Source organism: Mandrillus leucophaeus, unplaced genomic scaffold, assembly GCF_000951045.1.
Source record: "Mandrillus leucophaeus isolate KB7577 unplaced genomic scaffold, Mleu.le_1.0 Scaffold203, whole genome shotgun sequence".
NCBI classification, from domain to species: domain Eukaryota; kingdom Metazoa; phylum Chordata; class Mammalia; order Primates; family Cercopithecidae; genus Mandrillus; species Mandrillus leucophaeus.
In genome coordinates this window covers 125,966-148,055 of record NW_012102066.1, presented here as the reverse complement: position 1 = coordinate 148,055, position 22,090 = coordinate 125,966, and the positions used below count along the sequence as shown (strand labels likewise).

General features: G+C 40.1%; 1 protein-coding gene across 2 annotated transcripts in view; it reads left to right on the top strand.

The window, feature by feature from the left end:
• FGD4 (FYVE, RhoGEF and PH domain containing 4) overlaps window positions 1–19,718 on the top strand; it is a 263,964-nt gene extending 244,246 nt beyond the window's left edge. For both annotated transcript variants that reach the window (XM_011979541.1, XM_011979542.1), the window contains exons 15-17: window positions 7,891–8,031; window positions 12,345–12,485; window positions 13,963–19,718. In XM_011979541.1, the coding sequence (XP_011834931.1) occupies window positions 7,891–8,031; window positions 12,345–12,485; window positions 13,963–14,220 (540 nt within the window). In that variant the 3' untranslated portion in view covers window positions 14,221–19,718. The remainder of the gene's footprint in view (window positions 1–7,890; window positions 8,032–12,344; window positions 12,486–13,962) is intronic.
• Window positions 19,719–22,090: the final 2,372 nt, after the last annotated feature.

The window sequence follows — 22,090 nt, the reverse complement described above, 5'->3', positions numbered from 1 at the left end:
CGTGAACCCGAGAGGAGGAGCTTGCAGTGAGCTGAGATCCGGCCACTGCACTCCAGCCTGGGTGACAGAGCAAGACTCCGTCTCAAAAAAAAAAAACAAAAAAAAAAGGTTGCTAGTAACTATATAAGTGATATAAAGTCATCAACTTGGGACACACACAAAAATGACTTTCAACAAATCACTTAATAAATTTATTTTGGTGCCAACTATGTGCAGAGAACTGTGCTGAGCCCCGGAGAAAAAAACGTTAGACAAAAGGTTCCCTGGCTTTACAGAGCTTACATTGTAATGGAGAAGACAGACAAATAAGAATTTCAAATTACTATAGATGAAATAAAACAATTAAGAAGTTAAAAATGGACAGTATTAGTAACAGAGGAAGATTTGGAACCAATTTTGGTTAGAAAAAGAGACCTATCTGAGGGGTTGGTATTTAAGATGATGCTTAAAAGACTGAGAAAGGGGCTGGGCGCAGTGGCTCACGCCTATAATCCCAGCACTTTGGGAGGTCAAGGCAGGCAGATCACCTGAGGTCAGAAGTTTGAGACCAGCCTGACCAACATGGTGAAATCCCATCTTTACTAAAAATACAAAATTAGCCAGGCATGGCGGCACGTGCCTGTAATCCCAGCTACTTGGGAGGCTGAGGTAGGAGAATCACTTGAACCCAGAAGGCGGAGGTTGCAGTGAGCTGAGATCGTGCCATTGCACTCCAGCCTGGGCAGCAAGAGTGAAACTCTGTCTCAGAAAAGAAAGGAAAAAAAGAGGAGGGGGGTTGAGAAAGAGCCGATAATCAATAGAGACAGGGAGAAACTTCAGACAGTGAAAGTCTATATGCAAAGCCCCTGAGCTAGGAAGGAACTTGGTGTATTCATGAGACTGCCAAAGGTCATGAGGCTGGAGCATGATGAGTAAGAGGAGGAATGTTAGATAAATAATGGCCAAAGGATGTGTGTGAGAAACAAGAATAGATGGAACCCACAGTACAAGTAGATGTGCTGGCTTTGATGGGGAGAGGAAAACTTCCTCCATTATATCAGAAGGGAAAAAGAAAAAGATGGGTACAAATGTGGGTGAGTTGGCGTTTTTGTCGCTCTGGTGGTGAGAAATGAGGGAGTTTAGGTGCAATATGTGTTTATTTGTGGTTTTTTTTTTTTTTTTTTGAGACGGAGTTTCACTCTTGTTGCCCAGGCTGGAGTGTGATGACGTGATCTCGGTTCACCGCAACCTCCGCCTCCCGGGTTCAAGCAATTCTCCTGCCTCAGCTTCCCTAGTAACTAGGATTACAGGCATGCGCCACCACACCTGGCTAATTTTTGTATTTTTAGTAGGGATGGGGTTTCTCCATGTTGGTCAGGCTGGTCTTGAACTCCCGACCTCAGGTGATCCGCCTACCTCGGCCTCCCAAAGTGCTGCCTTACAGGCGTGAGCCACCACGCCTAGCTAAATACATTTTTTTTTTTTGAGACAGAGTCTCGCCCTTTTGCCCGAGTTGGAGTGCAATGGTGTGATCTCGGCTCACTGCAACCTCCGCCTCCCAGGTTCAAGTGATTATCCTGCCTCAGCCTCCCAAGTAGCTGGGATTACGGGCGTGCACCACCATGTCTAGCTAATTTTTTGTATCTTTAGTACAGATGAGGTTTCACCATGTTGGCCAGGCTGGTCTCGAACTCCCGACTTCATGATCTGCCCACCTCGGCCTCCCAAAGTGCTGGGATTACAGGCATGAGCCACCTCACCTGGCTCCATTTAGGTGCAATATCTGTATGTTCACTGAAGAATGAAGTAGAGTCATCAGTTGAAAGTGAAGGGGAAGGAGGAAGAGATGGGGAGATTCAAGAAAGAGGACTAAGCGTGAAAATTTTCTCTGGGCAGAGAAAGGTGAGCCTAGTAGAGAAACAAAGTTGGACTTGGGCACCTGTTAGAAAATTACAGTTATAAATTTAAAGGGACACTAGTCAGTTTAATGGCAGTGATTTTTCTCTTAACAAGATACAGCAACTCAGGCCAGCGAAGGCAGATAGCAGGATTTATCCAGAGTAAGTACAATGAGAAAAACACTGGAAGAGAAGGGAAGTATTTGCATCAGAGAGTTAATAATGAATAAGAGAAGTCTCAATTGGATAAAAAGAGCAGCAAAGCTGGGAAACAGGCTGGTGATGGTTAATGAGAAAGTGGTGGGGTCTGTGGACAGAATAATTTCGGTAAGTTCAGAGATGTATGGTAGCGGACATCTTGGGGCCAATGAATTAGAAATAAGAGAGATATAGGTAAAAAAATGGGATATGTGAGCCTGGCATGCCAGATATGGTTCACCCTCTGGTGGTGACAGTCCCGGGGGTGACCATGAGATTGGACAGATAAGGTAGACTGCACGGCGCTGGCAGCAGAGATATAAGGCAGTAGAGCTGGGCTTGTCATGTGAATGTTGAAGTCCACAGACATTGTGGTAGAGCAGAGAACTATGATCTGTTAGTGAGAAATTCCTGAGTGAGTGGGTGTGGGGCAGATGATGAGGAGATGCTAACTCAGTAGGAGAGATGGGTAGAGCCAGACGATGATGGGCCTCAGAGCTGCCAGGGGTTTTTGAAGGCAAGAAGAGTCAGGGAATACACGCCTCAGTTCTCAGCCCTGAGGTCTCAGAGGTGACAGAAGGTGAAGTGAAAAAAAAAAAAAAAAAAAAGGGCCGGGCGCGGTGGCTCAAGCCTGTAATCCCAGCACTTTGGGAGGCTGAGACGGGCGGATCTCCTGAGGTTGGGAGTTCGAGACCAGCCTGACCAACGTGGAGAAATCCCGTCTCTACTAAAAATACAAAATTAGCTGGGCGTGGTGGTGCATGCCTGTAATTCCAGCTACTCGGGAGGCTGAGGCAGGAGAATCGCTTGAACCTGGGAGGCGGAGCTTGCAGTGAGCCGAGATCCGGCCACTGCACTCCAGCCTGGGCGACAGAGCGAGACTCCGTCTCAAAAAAAAAAAAAAAAAAAAGCCTCCACTAGAGAAAAGAGCCTGAGGATATGGAAGAGTTTGATTCTAGAGTGAAAGGTCCAGAGGGTCCAATGGAGGGGAAAGTGGGAGATAGGGACTGAACTAGATTAAATTATGTGCAGAGGTCGGGCGCGGTGGCTCACCCTTATAATCCCAGCACTTTGGGAGGCTGAGACGGGCGGATCTCCTGAGGTTGGGAGTTCGAGACCAGCCTGACCAACGTGGAGAAATCCCGTCTCTACTAAAAATACAAAATTAGCTGGGCGTGGTGGTGCATGCCTGTAATTCCAGCTACTCGGGAGGCTGAGGCAGGAGAATCGCTTGAACCTGGGAGGCGGAGGTTGCGATGAGCCAAGATTGTGCCACCGCCCTCCAGCCTGGGGTACAGAGCGAGACTCCGTCTCAAAAAAAAATTATGTACAGAGCAATATGTTTGGGGATGAGGCTGAGAAAATAACCAGAGAGCTGGGCGTTTTCCTGGGATATGAGATAAACAGGAAAGTGGGGCATGACATGGAGTGAATTCTACTGGTGTTTGAGATAAGGGTAGGCACCCAGACCTATTGCTGTGATCCCAAATGTTTCCCTTGGTGGCATGGCAGCCTAAAGGATGGTGTTTCCTGATAATCTAAAGAACCATGCTTCACCCTGAAGATACACATGTTATGTATTGGAGGACACAAGCTTCTTGATATTGGAGTAAGCACGCAAGACTGGCAGAAAACTGAGGCTGGAATGGTGTAGGTAAGAATCAGGTCATTGACAGCCAGAAATGCCATGGTAAGATGCTTAGATTTGATCACACTTTAAAGGGAATTGGTTCAATGAAGAAAGAGCTGAGAAAGACAGGGAGTAAGTAGTCAGGAATGACTTTAATGTTAAGATTTGGGTGACTGGATAAATGGCAGTGTGCTATTGACATAAGAAATAGAAAAATGAAGCAAGTTGAAATGAAGGGGAGAGGAGCAGAAATAAAAACAATAGCAGTTACCATTTATGATGTACCAGTGCCAGGCATTGTTTGAAGTGTGTTGTGTATACTGTTGCTTATGGTTTCTCAATTCCCCTGTGAGGAAGGTTATATTTTCTCCATTATATAATTCAGAAATGGACTCTTAGAAAAGTTATGTTATTTCTGTTATTTGTTTTTCTTTTTTCTTACTTTCTTCCTGTGGAATTCAGTTCAGATATATATAACATTACCTCATTCCATCTTCTATGTCTCTCCTGTTTTCTATCTCTGTGTCTCTCTCTGTAGCATTTTATTCATCTCTATCTCCTGTTTTGTTCATTTACTCTCCAGTTGTAGCAAATCTGCTGTTTTGTTCATTTTTAATTTTAATTATTTCCAAAAGTTTTTTCCTTCCAAATCTGCCTGACCGTTTCTGATCGTTTTTGTTGTTTGCCACTTGATGTTTCCAAACATTTCTTATGTAATTTTCAAATCTGTGTCTAATAATGCCAGTAGCCGAAGACATTTCAAGGGTTCCAAATCTGTTGTTTCTACTAAATTCTAGTTCCTGGAGACTTGCTTTCTGCTGTAGTTAGTCTCTTCTCATTGTGAGCTCGTATTTGGTTGATACTTCATCATCTTCCTTTCATAAGTTTTGGCGTAGTGACCAAGTCTCAGACCCTTGTCCTCCAGGCCCCATGGACTGTCTCCTAATCCCAGGACTGTCCAACCCAAGCTTTGTTTGCTCCATTCATTCACCATTACAATTTCAGCTTATTGTACGTGTGTTGTTTTGTTTGTTCATTGGGTTTGGGGGCCTTGGAAAGTTCTCTTACTTTAATGTAAAGAAGTAAAGCATTACAATTATTTGCAGAATTTTCTCCAGGATCCAGTTGTATTATAGTAAAACTCTTCTCAGAGTATCTGTCTAGTCTGTCATACTGACAGCAGCAAGAGTCAAAAACATATTTAATCGTGGTTATGTATTTCATTATGACTGTTGACATAGTCTTTTTATATCCTAAAGTTATATAAACTTCAGCTGGGCATGGTAGCTCATACCTATAATCCCAGTACTTTGTGAGGGAGGTTGAGGCAGGTGGATCACAAGGTCAGGAGATCAAGACCATCCTGCCCAACATGGTGAAACCCCATCTCTACTAAAAATACAAAAAGTAACTGGGTGTGGTGGCGTGTGCCTGTAATCCCAGCTACTCAGGAGGATGAGGCAGGAGAATGGCTTGAACCCAGGAGGTGGAGATTGCAGTGACCCAAGATCACGCCACTGCACTCCAGCCTGGCGACAGAGTAAGACTACATCTCAAAAAAAAAAAAAAATTAGCCTGGTGTGGTGGCACACGCCTGTAGTCCCAGCTACTCAGGAGGCTGAGGTGGGAGAATTGCTTGAGCTCTTGAGGTCAAGGCGCAGTGAGCCAAGACACACCACTGCGCTTCAGCCTGGGTGACAGACCCCAGGTCTTGACCCCATCTCAAAAAAATAAAAAATGAAAAGTTATATAAACTTCTATAAAAACTTATAATTTTTCTGGTTTCTGTGTTTCTTTGACACTTTATAAATTCCCCTCTTGTTTATGGAATTTCAGGTTCCTTCTCCAAAAATATGTTTCTGATTGTAAGTTAATAACTATATTGCTAATATTTAAATGCAATGATGCTACATGTTAACATAATTTGATCATGATTTGGTCAGCCATTGAGCTGACTTTCATATGGAAAAAGTGAGGAACAAACCATGGAATGAAGCTGGAGAGACGCAGTGGCAATTTTTGGAGGGCCTTGTGAACCAAGTTAAAGATCATAGCCCTTCTCCTAAAAGGAATGGGAGACAGAGAACAGTAGGTGTTCACAGTGTTATGAGCGAATATATTGTGTGCTTAAGTGCAGCAGTTCTTATTGATAGTTGTTTTAGTTATTCTTCCTATTTTCCTCAGACTTATTTTTGACTCACTACAGTACTTTTGTGATCAAAATTAAATTGAGAGCAAACAGCTTTTTTTTTGAGACGGACTCTCGCTCTGTCACCCAGGCTGGAGTGCAGTGGCGCGATCTCAGCTCACTGCAACCTCTGCCTGCTGGGTTCAAACAGTTCTCCTACCTCAGCCTCCCGAGTAACTACAGGCGGGCTTCACCATGCCTGGCTAATTTTTTGTATTTTTAGTAGAGACGGGGTTTCACCATGCTAGCCAGGCTAGTCTCGAACTCCTGACGTCGTGATCTGCCTGCCTTGGCCTCCCAAAGTGCTGGGATTACAAGCATGAGCCACCATGCCTGGCCCAAATAGCTTTTTTTTTTTTTTTTTTTAATCAGGGTAAGACTTTTAAAAATCTATCATTGAGTTTGCCTGAAATTATTTTTGGTTTTGGCCTACTTGCCTTCAGTAAGCAAACAAAAAATGTGTTTGCATGTGCATTGTCAAAATACTGTGCTATGGTTTGAAAACACACAAAAGGGATGGTATGTGTTTGCAGATACAGGTATGTCTAATTCTAAATCCCAGAGTAATTTCATTGTAATTATGAGCAAACAGTAGACCATTTTTATCATGAATTTTAAATGCTGTAAACCTACACCAAAAATTTGACTAATATATTTTCTTTAATACAATTTGTCTACTATAAATTGAGGGGAAAATATACTTCTATAAGCAAGAAGATAATTTGTTAAACTAGAAGATTTTAAACAGTTATCAAAGACAGTCTATCCTGGAGCTTACAGCCCTGTAAGGGAGATAAAACAATCAAATAATAATGCAAGAATATAATTAAAAACTATAATCAGTGCTATGAAAGAAAATGCAGGGAGCACTGTGTGGGATTTGGAGGAGTCCTCCTTGAGGAACTGGAATTTGAGCCAACATCTGAAGGGTGAGCCCAAGTTAACTTAGTGAAGCAGAGAGGAGAGAGGCAGTGAGCATGGCCTTTGGGAACTGTAAGAAACCAGTGTCACTGAAGACACAGAGTCCAGAAAGAGGGCAAATTATGCAGGACTTTGTAGGCCCTGATTAAGAGTTGGTTCTTTAGCCAAGAGCAAAGGAAAGACTGAAGGATTTTAAATAGAGGAGGAATAAATCAGAGTAGCTTTTTTTTTTTTTTTTTTTTTTTTTTTTTTTTTTTTTGAGACAGGGTCTTGCTTTGTCACCCAGGCTGGAGTGCACTAGCACTGTCTCCACCTAGGCTGGTCTGGAACTCCTGGACTCAGGCGATCTGCCCTTCTCAGCTTCCCAAAGTGCTGAGATTACAGGTGTGAGCCACCACACCCAGCCAGATTAGCATTTTCCACTGTTTGGAAGATACTATAGCTTGGAGGAGGCGTAAGAGTGGAGGCCTGTAAACCAGTAAGAATGCTACAAGGACCAGTCACAAGTAGAAAAGTAGCCATGGACTTGGGTTCTTATAAGGAAGTTGTGGAAAAATAGATCGAAGAAATATTTAGCAAGTAAAATCAGCAGGACTTTGTAAAATGGAAAATCCTTGAGTAAGATCGAAAGAGATTTTGGGGATGACTCCTGTGTGTCTGACACAGGACCAGTTGTATGACTGCCCCATTTCCTGCAATAGAGAGGACTGTGAGAGGGGACTGGGTTGGGAGGAGGGTGTGAGGTGGGGTAAGAGAGACCAGGGAAGGTCGTGAGCAGTTTGGAAAGGATATTGATGAACATCCAGAAGTATGAAGAGTTAAGATCTCTAGACGAAGCCTTTGAGTGACTTCTGCCTTTAGAGGCCAGGAAAAGAAGGAGGAGTGAGCAGAGCTCGTCACAAACAGGGTTGAAACACCATGATACGTACTTCTAGTGTTTATAGGGATGTTCTTTTTCTAACAAAAATCTGCCTTCTATGCTTAACATTTTCTCATTTATTATTGCCTATAACTGATTACTGCTTAAATTGTATCCTTTAAATATGATTACTGTTCATTTTTCTTTTAAATTTAAGGTGGTTTGTTGGAAATGCTCTGACTACAAAGCTCAACTTGAATATGATGGTGGTAAATTGAGCAAAGTTTGTAAAGACTGTTATCAAATCATAAGTGGATTCACAGACAGTGAAGAAAAGAAAAGAAAAGGAATTTTAGAGGTAAGAAATATTAAATATTGGATATCTTTTAGATTTTTTTTTTTTTTTTGCAACGGACTCTCGCTCTGTCGCCCAGGCTGGAGTGCAGTGGTGCGATCTCAGCTCACTGCAACCTCAGCCTCTCAAGTAGCTGGGATTACAGGCCCACACCACCATGCTGGGCTAATTTTTGTATTTTTAGTAGAGATGGGGTTTCCCTATGTTGGCCAGCTAGTCTCAAACTCCTGACCTCAGGGTTTCTGCCCACCTTGGCCTCCCAAAGTGCTAGGATTACAGGCATGAACCAACGCACCCAGCCTAGATTTTTATAGAAGAAACAGAATCCTCTTACCTATGAGGAATACAAATAATATCTTTTTGTTATTTCTTTGAGTGTTTAGCAGTTTGTGTAATGAGCAAGATTTATGATTTTGTTCTATTTTGCTGACTTTTGGGATTCTGCTTGGATGCATAGAAAAGGGGAGCCGCTATTTAAATCAACATGCATTTAAGAATGAAATACATTGATTTCGTGGCAGTAGCTATAGCCAAATATTTCAGTATTAATTGGCATCTCTTCTAATACCCAAATTATTGTAGTATATTTTCTATAAAGGAAAGCTTTTACTCTCAATTTCATCATATTGGCTTTACAAACCACTTTAGATAAAAGTGCTATTACCTGACAGACTCTTCCAACTTATTATAGTAAAAAATCTAGTTTATTATAGTCATTTAATTGCCAGTGATGGTAATCTGATAACTGCATTGAAATATTACTGAAATGTTTCCCAAGTTAATTTGACTCATGTTCTAGAAAAAATTCAGACCCCCCCATGCCTGAGAACTATAATGCAGCTTATCTGAAATGAGTTTTACATCTAGAAATATTAACAATATAAGGGATAGGTTATATAATAAGGCCTTTGTGGCAGTAAGTTCAAGGTAGCCTGGAAAGTCTATAGAAGAATAGGCTCAGGATCAAAATGCTATGTATCTAAAATCATAGACCTACTTGATTTAAGAATTTCTAAAGAGGCTGGGCGCAGTGGCTCAAGCTTGTAATCCCAGCACTTTGGGAAGCCAAGGCGGGTAGATCACGAGGTCAAGAGATCGAGACCATCCTGGCCAAATGGTGAAAACCCGTCTCTGCTAAAAATACAAAAATTAACTGGGTGTGGTGGCGCACACCTGTAGTCCCAGCTACCTGGGAAGCTGAGGCAGGAGAATCTCTTGAACCCAGGAGGCAGAGGTTGCAGTGAGCCAAGATCGCACCACTGCACTCCAGCCTGGTGACAGAGTGAGACTCCTTCTCAAAAAAAAAAAAAAAAGATTCTCTAAAGAATCAGTATTTATTGAGCATTTACATTGTGCATGCATACAAGTATACCTATACACTTATAAGTGTACAAAGGACACTTCTGTTAATTGAAAAAGGATGACAAACTTCAAGGTCCATTTGAGGCTAAGTGTAGGCCTACACACTAAAGTCATTCTTCTAGGGTATAGATGTTACTTGTATGGCCTACCAAACCGGGGCTTTCTCTGGCAGTAAGGATGGACAGGCATGCTTCATTGGACATCAGGAACAGAGCCTCAAGACTTAATAGGAACAACTGATGAGACTGGCACAATATAATGAGTCAGGGAAATTGGTTTAGGGTCAGCTTCAGGCTGTATCTCTGAAAAATCCCTAGCTAGTTTTTTAGAGAACTTTATACTTGGGCAAAAATTAATCAATTACTTATTAGGTCAACTCATATAATGAAATAAATATATAGTATGAAGTCCATACATAGGAGATAAGTATGTACATGCACACATTAACTTAAATGCATATTTGAGACTGATTCTGTACCAGCTAGTATGTTATATGCTCTAGAACAGTGATCAACACACTTTTCTTTAAAGGGTCAGAGAGAAAATATTTTAGTCTTTGCAGACCAAGAGGCCAAATCAGGGATATTACATACATATTTGTAAGAAGAGAGAAAACAAATTTCCACAATTTTTTTTTACAAAATTAAAATTAGAATATATTTATTTAGGCTTTTTAGTAATATGGATCGGCCGGATGCGGTGGCTTATGCCTGTAATCCCAGCACTTTGGGAGGCTGAGGCAGGTGGATCACGAGGTCAGGAGTTGGAGACCAGCCTGGTCAACATGGTGAAACGCTGTCTTTACTGAAAATACAAAAATTAGCCCATGCAGTGGTGTGCGCCTGTAATCCCAGCTGCTCTGGAGGCCGAGGCAGGAGAATCGCTTGAACTTGGGAGATGGAGGTTGCAGTGAGCTGAGATCGCACCATTGTACTCTAGCCTGGGTGACAGGGCGAGACTCTGTCTCAAATAATAATAATAATAATAAGGATCTACTAATAAGAATGGAATTATTTGGGGGAGGATAACCTTTCACTTAATTGGAATCCGAAGTTAGCGTTCCCTATCATCAAATTAATTGTAAGTGGTTGCGTAAAAAAACTTTCCCTGGCTCATGGGCCATACAGAAACAACTAGTGGGCTGGATTTGGCTTGTGGGCTATCCTTTGCTAACCAGTGCTGCTTTAAAAACTGTCTGTGGCCAGGTGTGGTGGCTCACGCCCATAATCCTAGCACCAAGGCTGAGACAGGTGGATCACCTGAGGTCAGGAGTTCAATATCAGCCTGACCAACATGGTGAAACCCCATTCTACTAAAAATCAAAAATTACCTGGGCGTGGTGGCATATGCCTGTAATCCCAGCTACTTGGGAGGCTGAGGCAGGATAATCACTTGAACCTGGGAGGCGGAGGTTGCAGTGAGCCAAGATTGAACCATTGCACTCCAGCCTGGGCAACAAGAGTGAAACTCCATCTCAATAAATAAATAAATAAATAAATAAATAGTCTATGATGAAGCATCAGTTTTTTTCCCCGAACTATCACAGATCAATATTTTTGTAAAATACACCATAGTGTACTTGGGTATCATCACAAATTCAAATTGTTATAAAAGTTTAACACTTACTCCTACTTTGTGTGCTTACCAGAAACTGGTAACAAAACCATTTGCTAACCTGGAGACCAGCATGGATAACACTGAGTAGGACTACCTGAAGAGTTTCAGAGATAGGAAATAGAAGCAAACAGTTAGTTTCCATAAGGCATATAATAAAAACTACCATTTAGTTAAATGGTTTTGTTCCCTTTTTTAGCTTTTTTTTTTTTTTTTTTTAGACAGAGTCTCACTCTGTCGCCCAGGCTATAGTGCAGTGGTGCGATCTCAGCTCACTGCAACCTCTGCCTCCCCAGTCCAAGCAATTCTTATGCCTCAGCCTCCTGAGTAGCTGGGATTACAGGCATGTGCCACCACACTTGGCCTTTTTTTTTTTTTTTTCTAGTGGAGACAGGGTTTTGCTGTGTTGACCAGGCTAGTCTTGAATTCCTGCCTCAAGTGATCTGCCTGCCTCTGCCTCCCAAAGTGCTGGGATTACACGTGTGAGCCACCGCACCCGGCCTTTTAGTCAACAATTTTTATATTAGGAGGCAAAACAGAAAAATAAAATGGCTCTATGTATTAGTCTGTACTCACACTGCTATAAAGACATACCCAAGACTGTGTAATTTATAAATAAAAGAGCCTTGGCTGGGCGCAGTGGCTCACGCCTGTGATCCCAGCACTTTGGGAGGCCAAGGCGGGCAAATCACGAGGTCAGGAGATCAAGACCATCCTGGCTAACATGGTGAAACCCCGTCTCTATTAAAAATACAAAAAATTAGCCAGGTGTGGTGTCGGGCGCCTGTAGTCCCAGCTACTCGGGAGGCTGAGACAGGAGAATGACGTGAACCCGGGAGGTGAGCTGAGATTACGCCACCACACTCCACCCTGGGCAACAGAATGAGACTCCGTCAATAAATAAATAATAAATAAATAGATAAGAAAACGTACAATCATGCCAATCAATCAGATCCTAGCATGCCAATGTGTGATCTTGGGAAAGCTGTTTAAACTCTGAGCCTCAGGAAAAATGAAAATACTAACTTCTCAGTGTTGGTGTGAGGATTAAATGAAATAAGACATGTATTGAGCTAAGAAAAGTGCCTACATAGTAAGCAATCAATAAACATTTAACTCTTTAAATACAAGGTCTAGTTGTATAAAGAGCTAAAATTGGCTTAAATATTTTCCATGTTAAAATGTTTAAACGATAATTGCAAATGAATCTTTTGGACAGTCCAGGGAGACATTTTATATAAACACATTGTACTTTGTGAATATTTCCTTTTAGTTGATCGACTTCTCTATCTGGTTTGTTGTGTATTCATTCTCTCTTTCTTTCCATTATATTTTTCTAGATTGAATCAGCAGAAGTATCTGGAAACAGTGTGGTGTGCAGCTTTCTTCAGTATATGGAGAAGTCAAAACCTTGGCAGAAAGCTTGGTGTGTGATCCCCAAGCAAGACCCTCTTGTGCTGTACATGTATGGTGCCCCCCAGGTATCTAAACCACATCTGTCTGAAGGGATAGATGCCCTTGGGGGCAAGGGGAAGCAAGTGGACAGTGGACTCAAAATCTGTAGAACAAGAGTTCAGGCAGTTTCACTGTTTCATTAAAATTGAAAAATAATGAGTAAAGTTCAAGTTTGTTGTTTAAGCTGATTGATTCATTTTATAGCCTATTTTTTCTTCAGTCTATGGATCGTCTGTCCCCTTTCTTGTCTCATTCAATGGGTTTGAGAAAAGATGAATTGAATTAGGAATGAGCATGAGGAGGAGGGGAAGTAAGATGGGAGAAACAAGCCTTTTTAATGATAGGAAACATTAAGAAAAGACTCTTTAATTTTGTTTTTTGTTGTTGTTGTGTTGTTGTTTTCTTTGTGATAACGTTTTGCTCATATCACCCAGGCTGGAGTGCAGTGGCGCCATCTCCGCTCACTGCAACCTCCACCTCCCGGGTTCAAGTGATTCTCTTGCCTCAGCCTCTCGAGTAGCTGGGATTACATGTACCCACCACCGCAACTCGCTAATTTTTATATTTTTAGTAGAGATGGGGTTTCACTATGTTGATCAGGCTGGTCTTGAACTCCTGACCTCAGGTGATCCACCCCCCCCCCGGGCCTCCCAAAGTGCTGGGAATAAAGGCGTCAGCTACCGCGCCCAGCCAATTTTGTTTTTTATTTTTTCTTCTTGCTCAATGGCTAGATACCTGAAAAAGGTGTTTAAGAGGAAGGGGAACTTAAAATCAATCTTGCATTATCATTCAGTAACAATTTTTTGAGAACCCCACATATATGGATCTGAGATGAATCTATGGGAACAATGACATGCAGGTTTAGCTTTTAACGAGAGCAGCACCAGGTCCTATGATTGTGTTGTGCTTGAAAAATCAAATGTACAACACTTAAACCAGTTATGCATTTACTCTGAAATATAAAAATTTTAAATATACCTATTGTATTTCAGTCTATAAATTAAGGGCTGGTAAAATTATTTTATTTTGAAAATAGACTGAAAATGACAGGCTATATAGCTTACTCTCCTTTATTGCTTTTCCTATAAGCTTTCTGTGTCCATAAATAAGTTGATGAGGGAATGAATGAATCACCAAATAAAACTGCCTTTAGTAATGAGATTATCGTTAATGTTTGCTGATTTAATACAGTATGATGGTGATTGTTTTCTTCCCCTTTTCACTGAATGAAGAGTTGAATGGGCTCTTTCACAGAGAGGAGGGTGTAGTGTCTCTGAGTCCTAGCTGATTTGGGCGTCAGCTCTCCTTCATTCAGCTAACATTATCAGTGGCCTCACGTACAGGCTCTGTACTACGCAATGGGATTGCCCTCTGTGCCCATGGAGAACTCACTGTTTAAGTCTGTTTGGAACAGTGGTAGGAAGAGAGATTTAGTAGGAGCAAGGGACACATTTAACAAGCGAATACATCTCCTGCTTTTAATGTCTGATGTTTTTGTTTTAGGACGTCAGAGCCCAGGCCACCATTCCCCTTCTGGGCTATATGGTGGATGAAATGCCAAGGAGTGCAGACCTGCCACACAGTTTCAAACTGACCCAGTCTAAGTCTGTGCACAGCTTTGCTGCAGACAGTGAGGAACTGAAGCAGAAGTGGCTGAAAGTCATCCTTTTAGCTGTCACAGGTGAGACACCAGATGGTCCAAATGAGCATCCAGCTACCTTGGATGATCATCCTGAACCTAAGAAAAAATCAGAATGCTGAACTCCTCAGGACCAACCACGGTGTGGAGGTCTCAAGACTTACAGCTCAAGACATTCCCAGCTCTTCTTACACATCTGCTAGCACTTTATGTTGAAAAATATAGGCTCATAAATGCATCTTTTGAGGACTGTTTTCCTATGTTTATGTACTCTTAGTGAAATTAGTGTGCAGAGTCATTCTACCGATAAAGTTTTGAAATAATGTGAAAACTGGAGCATTTTTTGAGCTATTCCTTGAATATGTGCTTTTTTGTCTTGAAGAAATGGTATCAATTGATTCTGTCACTGTCAGGTTAGAATGAGCACTTTGATTTAAGAAATCCTTTCATGTCTTCTCTTTCACATGTAGGACCTGGAACCGTTTGAAAGATATACCTCCGTGTTACCAAAATAGATCCGTGGTGAAAAATACAGGGACAGTTTAGGCTATTGTATTAACTTATTAAATTTAGTTTATAAATCTTTAGCTGCATAAATGATGTCTGTTCTTTTAAAACAAAAGGACAAATTGTTGTGTTCAGATTTTGGATTTATGAAGAAGAGATAACTTGTTTTTGTAGAAATACTCCTAAGAATATCTTAAGTATATAGCAATTATGTATATATAGTATTGAATATATATATTATACATGCTTTTCTCTTTAGCTTTGGGTTCACATTCATCTCTAATTTATTTTTTAAATGTAAAGCATGGTTTATCTTGGAATTGAGCAATGTTCTAAACTGAAGAAATGTTTTGGTGATTTATGTTTTGCTGATTGGCATTTGAGGGTATTGATATTTTTATAATAAGCGGTCATTTATGTGGCATGGGATATATTTGTGAATTCCAACAATACTTTTAAAGTACCATTTTTTGTTTCTGTGCCTATTTAAAACAGTGCCTCTCTTAGAAGGTGCTATTAATATAAGATGAGGGTTCAGTTAATGCTTCAGTCTTGATTATTCTAAGATTAAAGTGCATTTTGGTCACTGGGACAGTCAAAGTTGTACAGGTTATTTTACCTTTTACAATCCTATAATTGTTGCAGTAGTTAACATCAGCATGTACAAAAATTTTCACCAAAACCCAAACTTTATGAGACACCTGACCTTTTACAGAACTAGGATATGTGGAAACCACATTTATTGTAATGTTTTTCTTTTCCATAAGATGATTGAACATGGTTAAATGAGGTCTCTATATAATGAGCACTTAAGATAACTGTGTGGGGCTTTTCCTTTGTCCGAATGAAACAAAATCAACATGTGATAACCTATGTTTGGGGCAGGAGCTGGTCACATGGTTCCTTGTCATGAAGGCTGCTCTTCACTCTGTTGTACTCGTGATTAAAATCTCACACTGTTTACTATTTAACTTAATCCTTTTCTCAAATTAAACCTTTTTTTATACTGTCATACCCCAAGCATTCTCACTTTTTAACGTACCAGTCTGCTAGAAATCTACAAGAACGACCCCACTATCTTTAGTATGTAAGGATTACACCTTAGATGTAGAATAGAATTTGAGACTGCCACACATTTGTTCAGGCCTTGTTACTTTATGAAATATCTTATTTTTTCCACCCCAGAGGAGCAAGTGAACCAATTATTGCTGACATAATTAGGTTCCCTTCCTCCATAAAAGGAATATCAGCCATGATCATTAACATTAAACCAAATATATGGAGCCAAAAAGAGATAAAAGTGGCTTCTTAGGCCCTATTAAATCAGGGAAAGACTAGAAGAAAATTGACATTGCTTCTCTTTTTTAATGGCCAACGGGGTATGTGTGTGATATATACTCAGAGTGGTTTTTTGGAAAATTAAACTATAGCTATAGACGATGCTTTGGTTTTCTTAATCTCAAGAAAAGAGAAGCAATGGAAATACAGAATGATTAGCAGGGGAAGAGGACTTTTTAAAGTGTGGCTAGAACAGTGGTAATGTATGGGCCAATGGGAAGATTTATGAGTCAGATTATTTTTGAAAACTATTTTCAAAAGCAAGAAGACTACACTTTCCCTACCAAAACAGAAGTAACATGAACACACTTAAGTTTTGGCTCAATAAATATCAATGTTACTTAACTTAGATCATTGAAAGAATACTCATGTAAAGATAATGTTTATTATCATGCTTTTAACAGTTATTATCTTTAATTTTTTAAATGAGAAGCAGTAATACTAGAAGAGAATTTCCAGTTATCTGGTCACCGTATTCACTTTCCACCCCACATTCTTCAGCTAAACACAAAGAGAAGCAGTGAAACAACCTTACCTGCTCCTCTCTTATTAAAGAATCACTGATGTTTTTACTCAATGAAAGGTAAAGGAATTCTGTTAGCCATTTATTAAACAATTCAACCAAGAGACCTCAAAGTGTGATTGATGATAAGAATAATCAATGCCTTTTCCTTTCCAAGATACTTGAGCAGTTATGACAACTGAACCTAAAAATATCATTGGTTGCTTTCCCATTAAAACCAACATTCCCTGTGGGTCTTAATTCTTTATTTTCACTCATTTGGTGCTTTCCAAGTCATCTTTTCTTTAAAGTGCCCTTCCTCCAAACTTTACAAAGTACTTCCTTGACAGAATTGCTGTTCATTACAAAACATTTCAATATTTTAAGCTTAAATCTTGCTTTTGCTGAAAGCCTACCATTTGGCATGTTAAGTATGAAATATAGTGCAGACTTTTATCTTAGTTTTAAGTGGGGCTCGATAAGAAAAAACACCAGCCACTTTTGTAATAATGGCATCACAGTGTCATCATGTATGCAAGCAATAAAACTCTTCAGGGTATGGTTTTATACCAAAAATTTCATATGAAGGCCTCTTGCCACAAGAATATAGAGAATTATATTAACTTTCTAGATGTGATACGGTAATTCAAATTGCAGAGTATAAGGAAGGGAGATGGGAAGGGTCATCTTTCCTTGGATTTTAAATAACTATCAAGAACAGTTTTACTTTAACAAAGTAAACGGATAGAAAAAGCACATTTTGTTTTCCATGAAGTTTAATTTGACATCAGGTTTGTGTACTTATCTTCTAGGTGACTTACCCTAATTTTTTAAAAAATTATTAAACTTTTTACAGAAACTAACCTTTTAAATGTACCCTTTCCCCATATATATACACATACACATTAGGATTTTTTTTTTTAAGAGCACTTATTCTAGTTATAAATGTATAAAGAAAATGATAAAGTTTGTGGTACTGCAGGGTTGTTAAAGATTCTTTGATGCCTTCTAAAAACTTTTATCAAAAATTCTTTTGAGTTCACAATTCTGTTTTACTTTTCCTTGTCCCTGCTTTTGGAAACAGGATTGTTGCTTTTGTTTTCTGGTTCTATTCAAAGCCTTAAGTTCTTAATCTGAGCATATTGTCTGTGATACATTTCTGATGATCTTTCTGGACTAGATACATCCTGAGTAGCAAGCACCAACCGGAGCAAGTAAACTTCTAGGGAACAAGTGTCTTGGGTTTTACAGGTATCTTTGCTATAATGCAAAGTAGATTAATGAAGATTTCCTATATCATATGATATTTGTGTTAGTGGGTCTAAGATTAAGCACATGGTATTTATAAGCTAAAATTAAAAGGCAAGAATGTCTTAATGTTTTCATTCTTAAATTTTGTATTCTCCAGGAATGTATTAGTATATGAACTGTGGCCAACCAGTTCCTGTTCTTTGGACTGTATAGACATCTGTAGTGGATCGTGTTGCTTCCTCATTCTTACCAATTTTATTAGAATCAAACTACTTGTTATTTTCATACTATTATCTACTATAGATTCTCAGCTTTAGAAAATGACTATGATACATAAAGACCACTAGGTCAACTTAAAAACCCTTTCTGTGAATTTATACATGTATGTATATATGTAAAAACACTGTTGATTTCCAATTCTGTCTTTCCATAGAAATGAAGTTTTTCTATCGAAATTGTTTAACTTAAATATTTTAACATAAATTATTACATGGATCTTTATGTATAATTCATCCTTATATATACCCCTTAATCACATAGTCATGAGAAGATAACTTGCTTTCTTTACAGAAAGGGCAGAGAGGAATAAGATAAGAAACAAGCAAGAATGAAGAGAGATGTGGGGGAGAGACTGCTGGTCTCCAGACCACAGAAATGTATTTTAAAATAAGAGGAAATATTTTAACTGCAGAAGGGATATAAAATATAAATCTATGTAATTACATGCTGATGGGATCCATTGCACCCAGGTTTTTGACCTTGGCCTGTAGATGCTAGACTATGATATCTTGTTACTCTTTTTCTCCTTTGGGCTTTTACAAAATGATTTCATTCTCAGATCATTTTCTGTACTGTTTACTGAGGCAAAAAAAAAAAAAAAAAAAATCTGAAGTCAATCATGGTCTTCTACTTTCTGGACTAAGCATTTGGCAGAATGCAGTATCTTTTCTTGTGTTTTGACATGAAATAGCACATGGCTTCTACAAGATAGTTTCAACTTGTTGGGGTCACTGGGAGTTATATGATGATTAACCCCTTTTCCTAAAATTCATTGTGGTAGTTTTAGTGGAAAACGTAAATCAAGAAATCTTATATCGTATTTTAATAAATGAATACCAAATACATAGTGAAATATAGGTTTGGGAAGAAACTAGTCTGTGGGGACCATTGTGAGAGAATCACATTATATATTACACAATATATGGATATTGGAATGTATCACTGGGGGGGGGTTCTCTTCATTAGCAGAACAGTCATGTCTACCTGTATATAAGACTTTTTTTTTTTTTTTTTTAACCAAACTAGCATTTCATTTTGTGAGTGACAATTGACATTTAAAAGTAACATAGGCCGGGCATAGTGGCTTACGCCTGTAATCCCAGCCCTTGGGAGGCCGAGGTGGATGGATCACTTCAGGTCAGGAGTTCGAGACCAGCCTGGCCAACATGGTGAAACCCCGTCTCTGCTAAAAAAATAAAATAAGCATATCTGGGCCAGGCACGGTGGCTCACGCCTGTAATCCCAGCACTTTGGGAGGCTGAGGAGTTCGAAACCAGCCTGGCCAACATGGCAAAACCCTGTCTCTACTAAAAATACAAAAATTAGCCAGGTGTGGTAGTACATGCCTGTAATCCCAGCTACTCGGGAGGCTGAGGCAGGAGAATTGCTTGAACTGGGGAGACCGAGGTTGCACCACTGCACTCCAGCCTGGGTGACAGAGTGAGACTTTGACTCAAAAAGTAGAATAAGCGTTTCTGGATTTTTCTTTTGAATTCTTGACTGTAAGTTTGAGAATGTATGTTTTTGGAATTCTACAGTTGACTCAAGTGTGAAAGTATCACAAGTAATTTTTCTTTTCTAGCTATGTGAATGTAAAATACTTGCAGATAATGTATATATTGTGTAACATATGTATATTTGGTCATGAAAGCAGATAATTGGAAACATTGTAAAATTAAGCACTTTAATTCCTATTAAATATTAAACATTTGTATCTTGTAAATAAATACATCCTTAAATTAATTCCAAAGCTTTACATGTTATTTCAACTCATGTTCCGTTCACAGTGATTTCGGTTGTCTGCTCAGGAAAATTACTCCAGTAAGGTACTGATACTCCTACCTCCAACCTACCCTCTGCCAAAAAAAAAAAAAAAAACCTGTGTAAGTCTTTCAAGAATAAAGCTTAGGACAGACTCAAAGTTCTCCAAGTGTAGAAACAGTGGCTTCTGTTTGTTATAGCTCCAAGTCTGGATCTCCAACAACCGACAAAACAGTGCTGCTCTATACCCGAGGAAGCGATTGCTTTGCTCCATAGTTTGTGGTATTTGCCTACATTCTAAAGGCTTATTCAGTTGGCCCACAGTGTCCGTGGGAGACTGGTTCCAGGACCACCCACAGGTACCCAAATCTGCTCATACTCAAGTCTCTGAGCTCTCTCAAGTCCCTGAGTCCCTGCTCAAGTTCCTGCTCATACTCAAGTCCCTGAGTCAAACCTCTGTATTGGTAGGGTTTGCGTCCTGATGGAATACCATGTTTCATCCACATTTGGTTGTAAATGTGGAACCCATCAATGCAGAGGGCTATTTATTGAACAAAGCCTACATATAAGGACCCGTGCTTCAATCCTTTGTTGTTCAAGGGTCAACTGTATAGTGAAACAAGCACGAAAAGAACTCGAACTGTTCAGGCCGGGTGCAGTGGCTCATACCTGTAATCCCAGCACTTTGGGAGGCTGAGGTAGGCGGATCACGAGGTCAGGAGCTGAGATGGCGCCACTGCACCCCAGCCTGGGTGACAGAGCAAGACTCTGTCTCAAAAAAAAGTCTTAGTCCTGCTCTTACTGGTCATATGACTTAGACAATTTACCTAAATCCCAACTATAAATTCTTGTGGTCATTACAAGAACCAACGCACTTGGTGACTATGAAACACCATGCAAATAGTATGTCATGGAACACTTCCGAGTTTCATACAGCTACTCAATTGACTTCAGCCTTTTTAAGCCCTGAAGAGGAATCCTAATTACTTTCACCGTGATTTCATAACTAAAACATTTCCAGGGATAACCCTTCATAGAAGCCTATTAGCTTTTTTAGGACACAAAGAACTAATCAACAATTTTTAAATTGATGCTTTAAAGCAATTGGCATCAGCTGAAGGATTCTGTAAAATAAACTACCCTTGGCTCACCAAGGGACCCAAATGTGGTTTGGGTCCACATTACATCGGAGTGGCATAATTCAAGGCTTCTCAAACTAATGTACATATGAATCACCTGGGGATCTTGTTAAAACTGCAGACTGACATAGTGGCCTGCGATGCAGTTCTAACAAGCTCCTGAGTGGTGCTGCTGCTCCTCAAACCATCACTGGAGTACCAAGCTTAGAGTGGGAAGGACTTAGTGTCCGAGACCATTGACTAGAAATCCCTGGCTCTACCACCTATGTTTGGACCTTGAAGACTTGTGAGACTTAAATGAGACAATCATACATTGTCTGGCCCATATGAGGTATTCAGTTCATAATTGTTCATAGAGATAATTTTTGTTAATTCAAAAATGTGCAGCCCTGACTGCACATTTGAATCACCTGCAAAGTAGTTAGAGCCATTCCCTGGTCCCCGTCCCTGTCCCCCTCAAAAAATTTTATTTATTTGTCTGGATTGGCCTCTGAGTAATAGTTCAAAAATTCCCCAGGTGATTCTGATGGAAAGCACTGAATGAATGTTTATTCGGTGCTTAGTTCTGTGCTAAGTACTATATTTACATTATCACATAAAAGCCTCACAATAACATTCTAAGATTCAGATAAGAAAATAGATTTGGCCGGGCACGGTGGCTCATGCCTGTAATCCCAGCACTTTGGGAGGCAGAGGCAGGTGGATCACTTGAGGTCAGGAGTTCAAAAACAGCCTGACCAACATGGTGAAACCCCGTCTCTACCAAAAATACAAAATTAGCCAGGCATGGTGGTGCACACCTGTAATCCCAACTATTTGGGAGGCTGAGGCAGGAGAATTTTTTGAACCCGGGAGGTGGAGGTTGCAGTGAGCTGAGATAGCACTATTGCACTCCAGCCTGGGCAACAAGAGTGAAACTCTATCCCCACCCCTCCCCTCCAAAAAAGAAAGAAAACAGATTTAAAGAAGCTAATAATTTGTCACTCAGCTGTTGATGTCCTCTCCTACCCTTACCCATTTTAAATCCAATGTTCAGTCACTGATCGCTCCCTCTCATTCACTCACTTCCTTCGCCACGTCTAGCTTTGTCTTGCTTGGCAAAACCAAATCCCCAGTTTACTGAGTTCTGTTTTCATACTTGTACCCATGTGGCTGAACAAAGCAGATTGGTTTCACCTAAAATTCATTACTAGGTCATCACTACTTCCTCCTGAG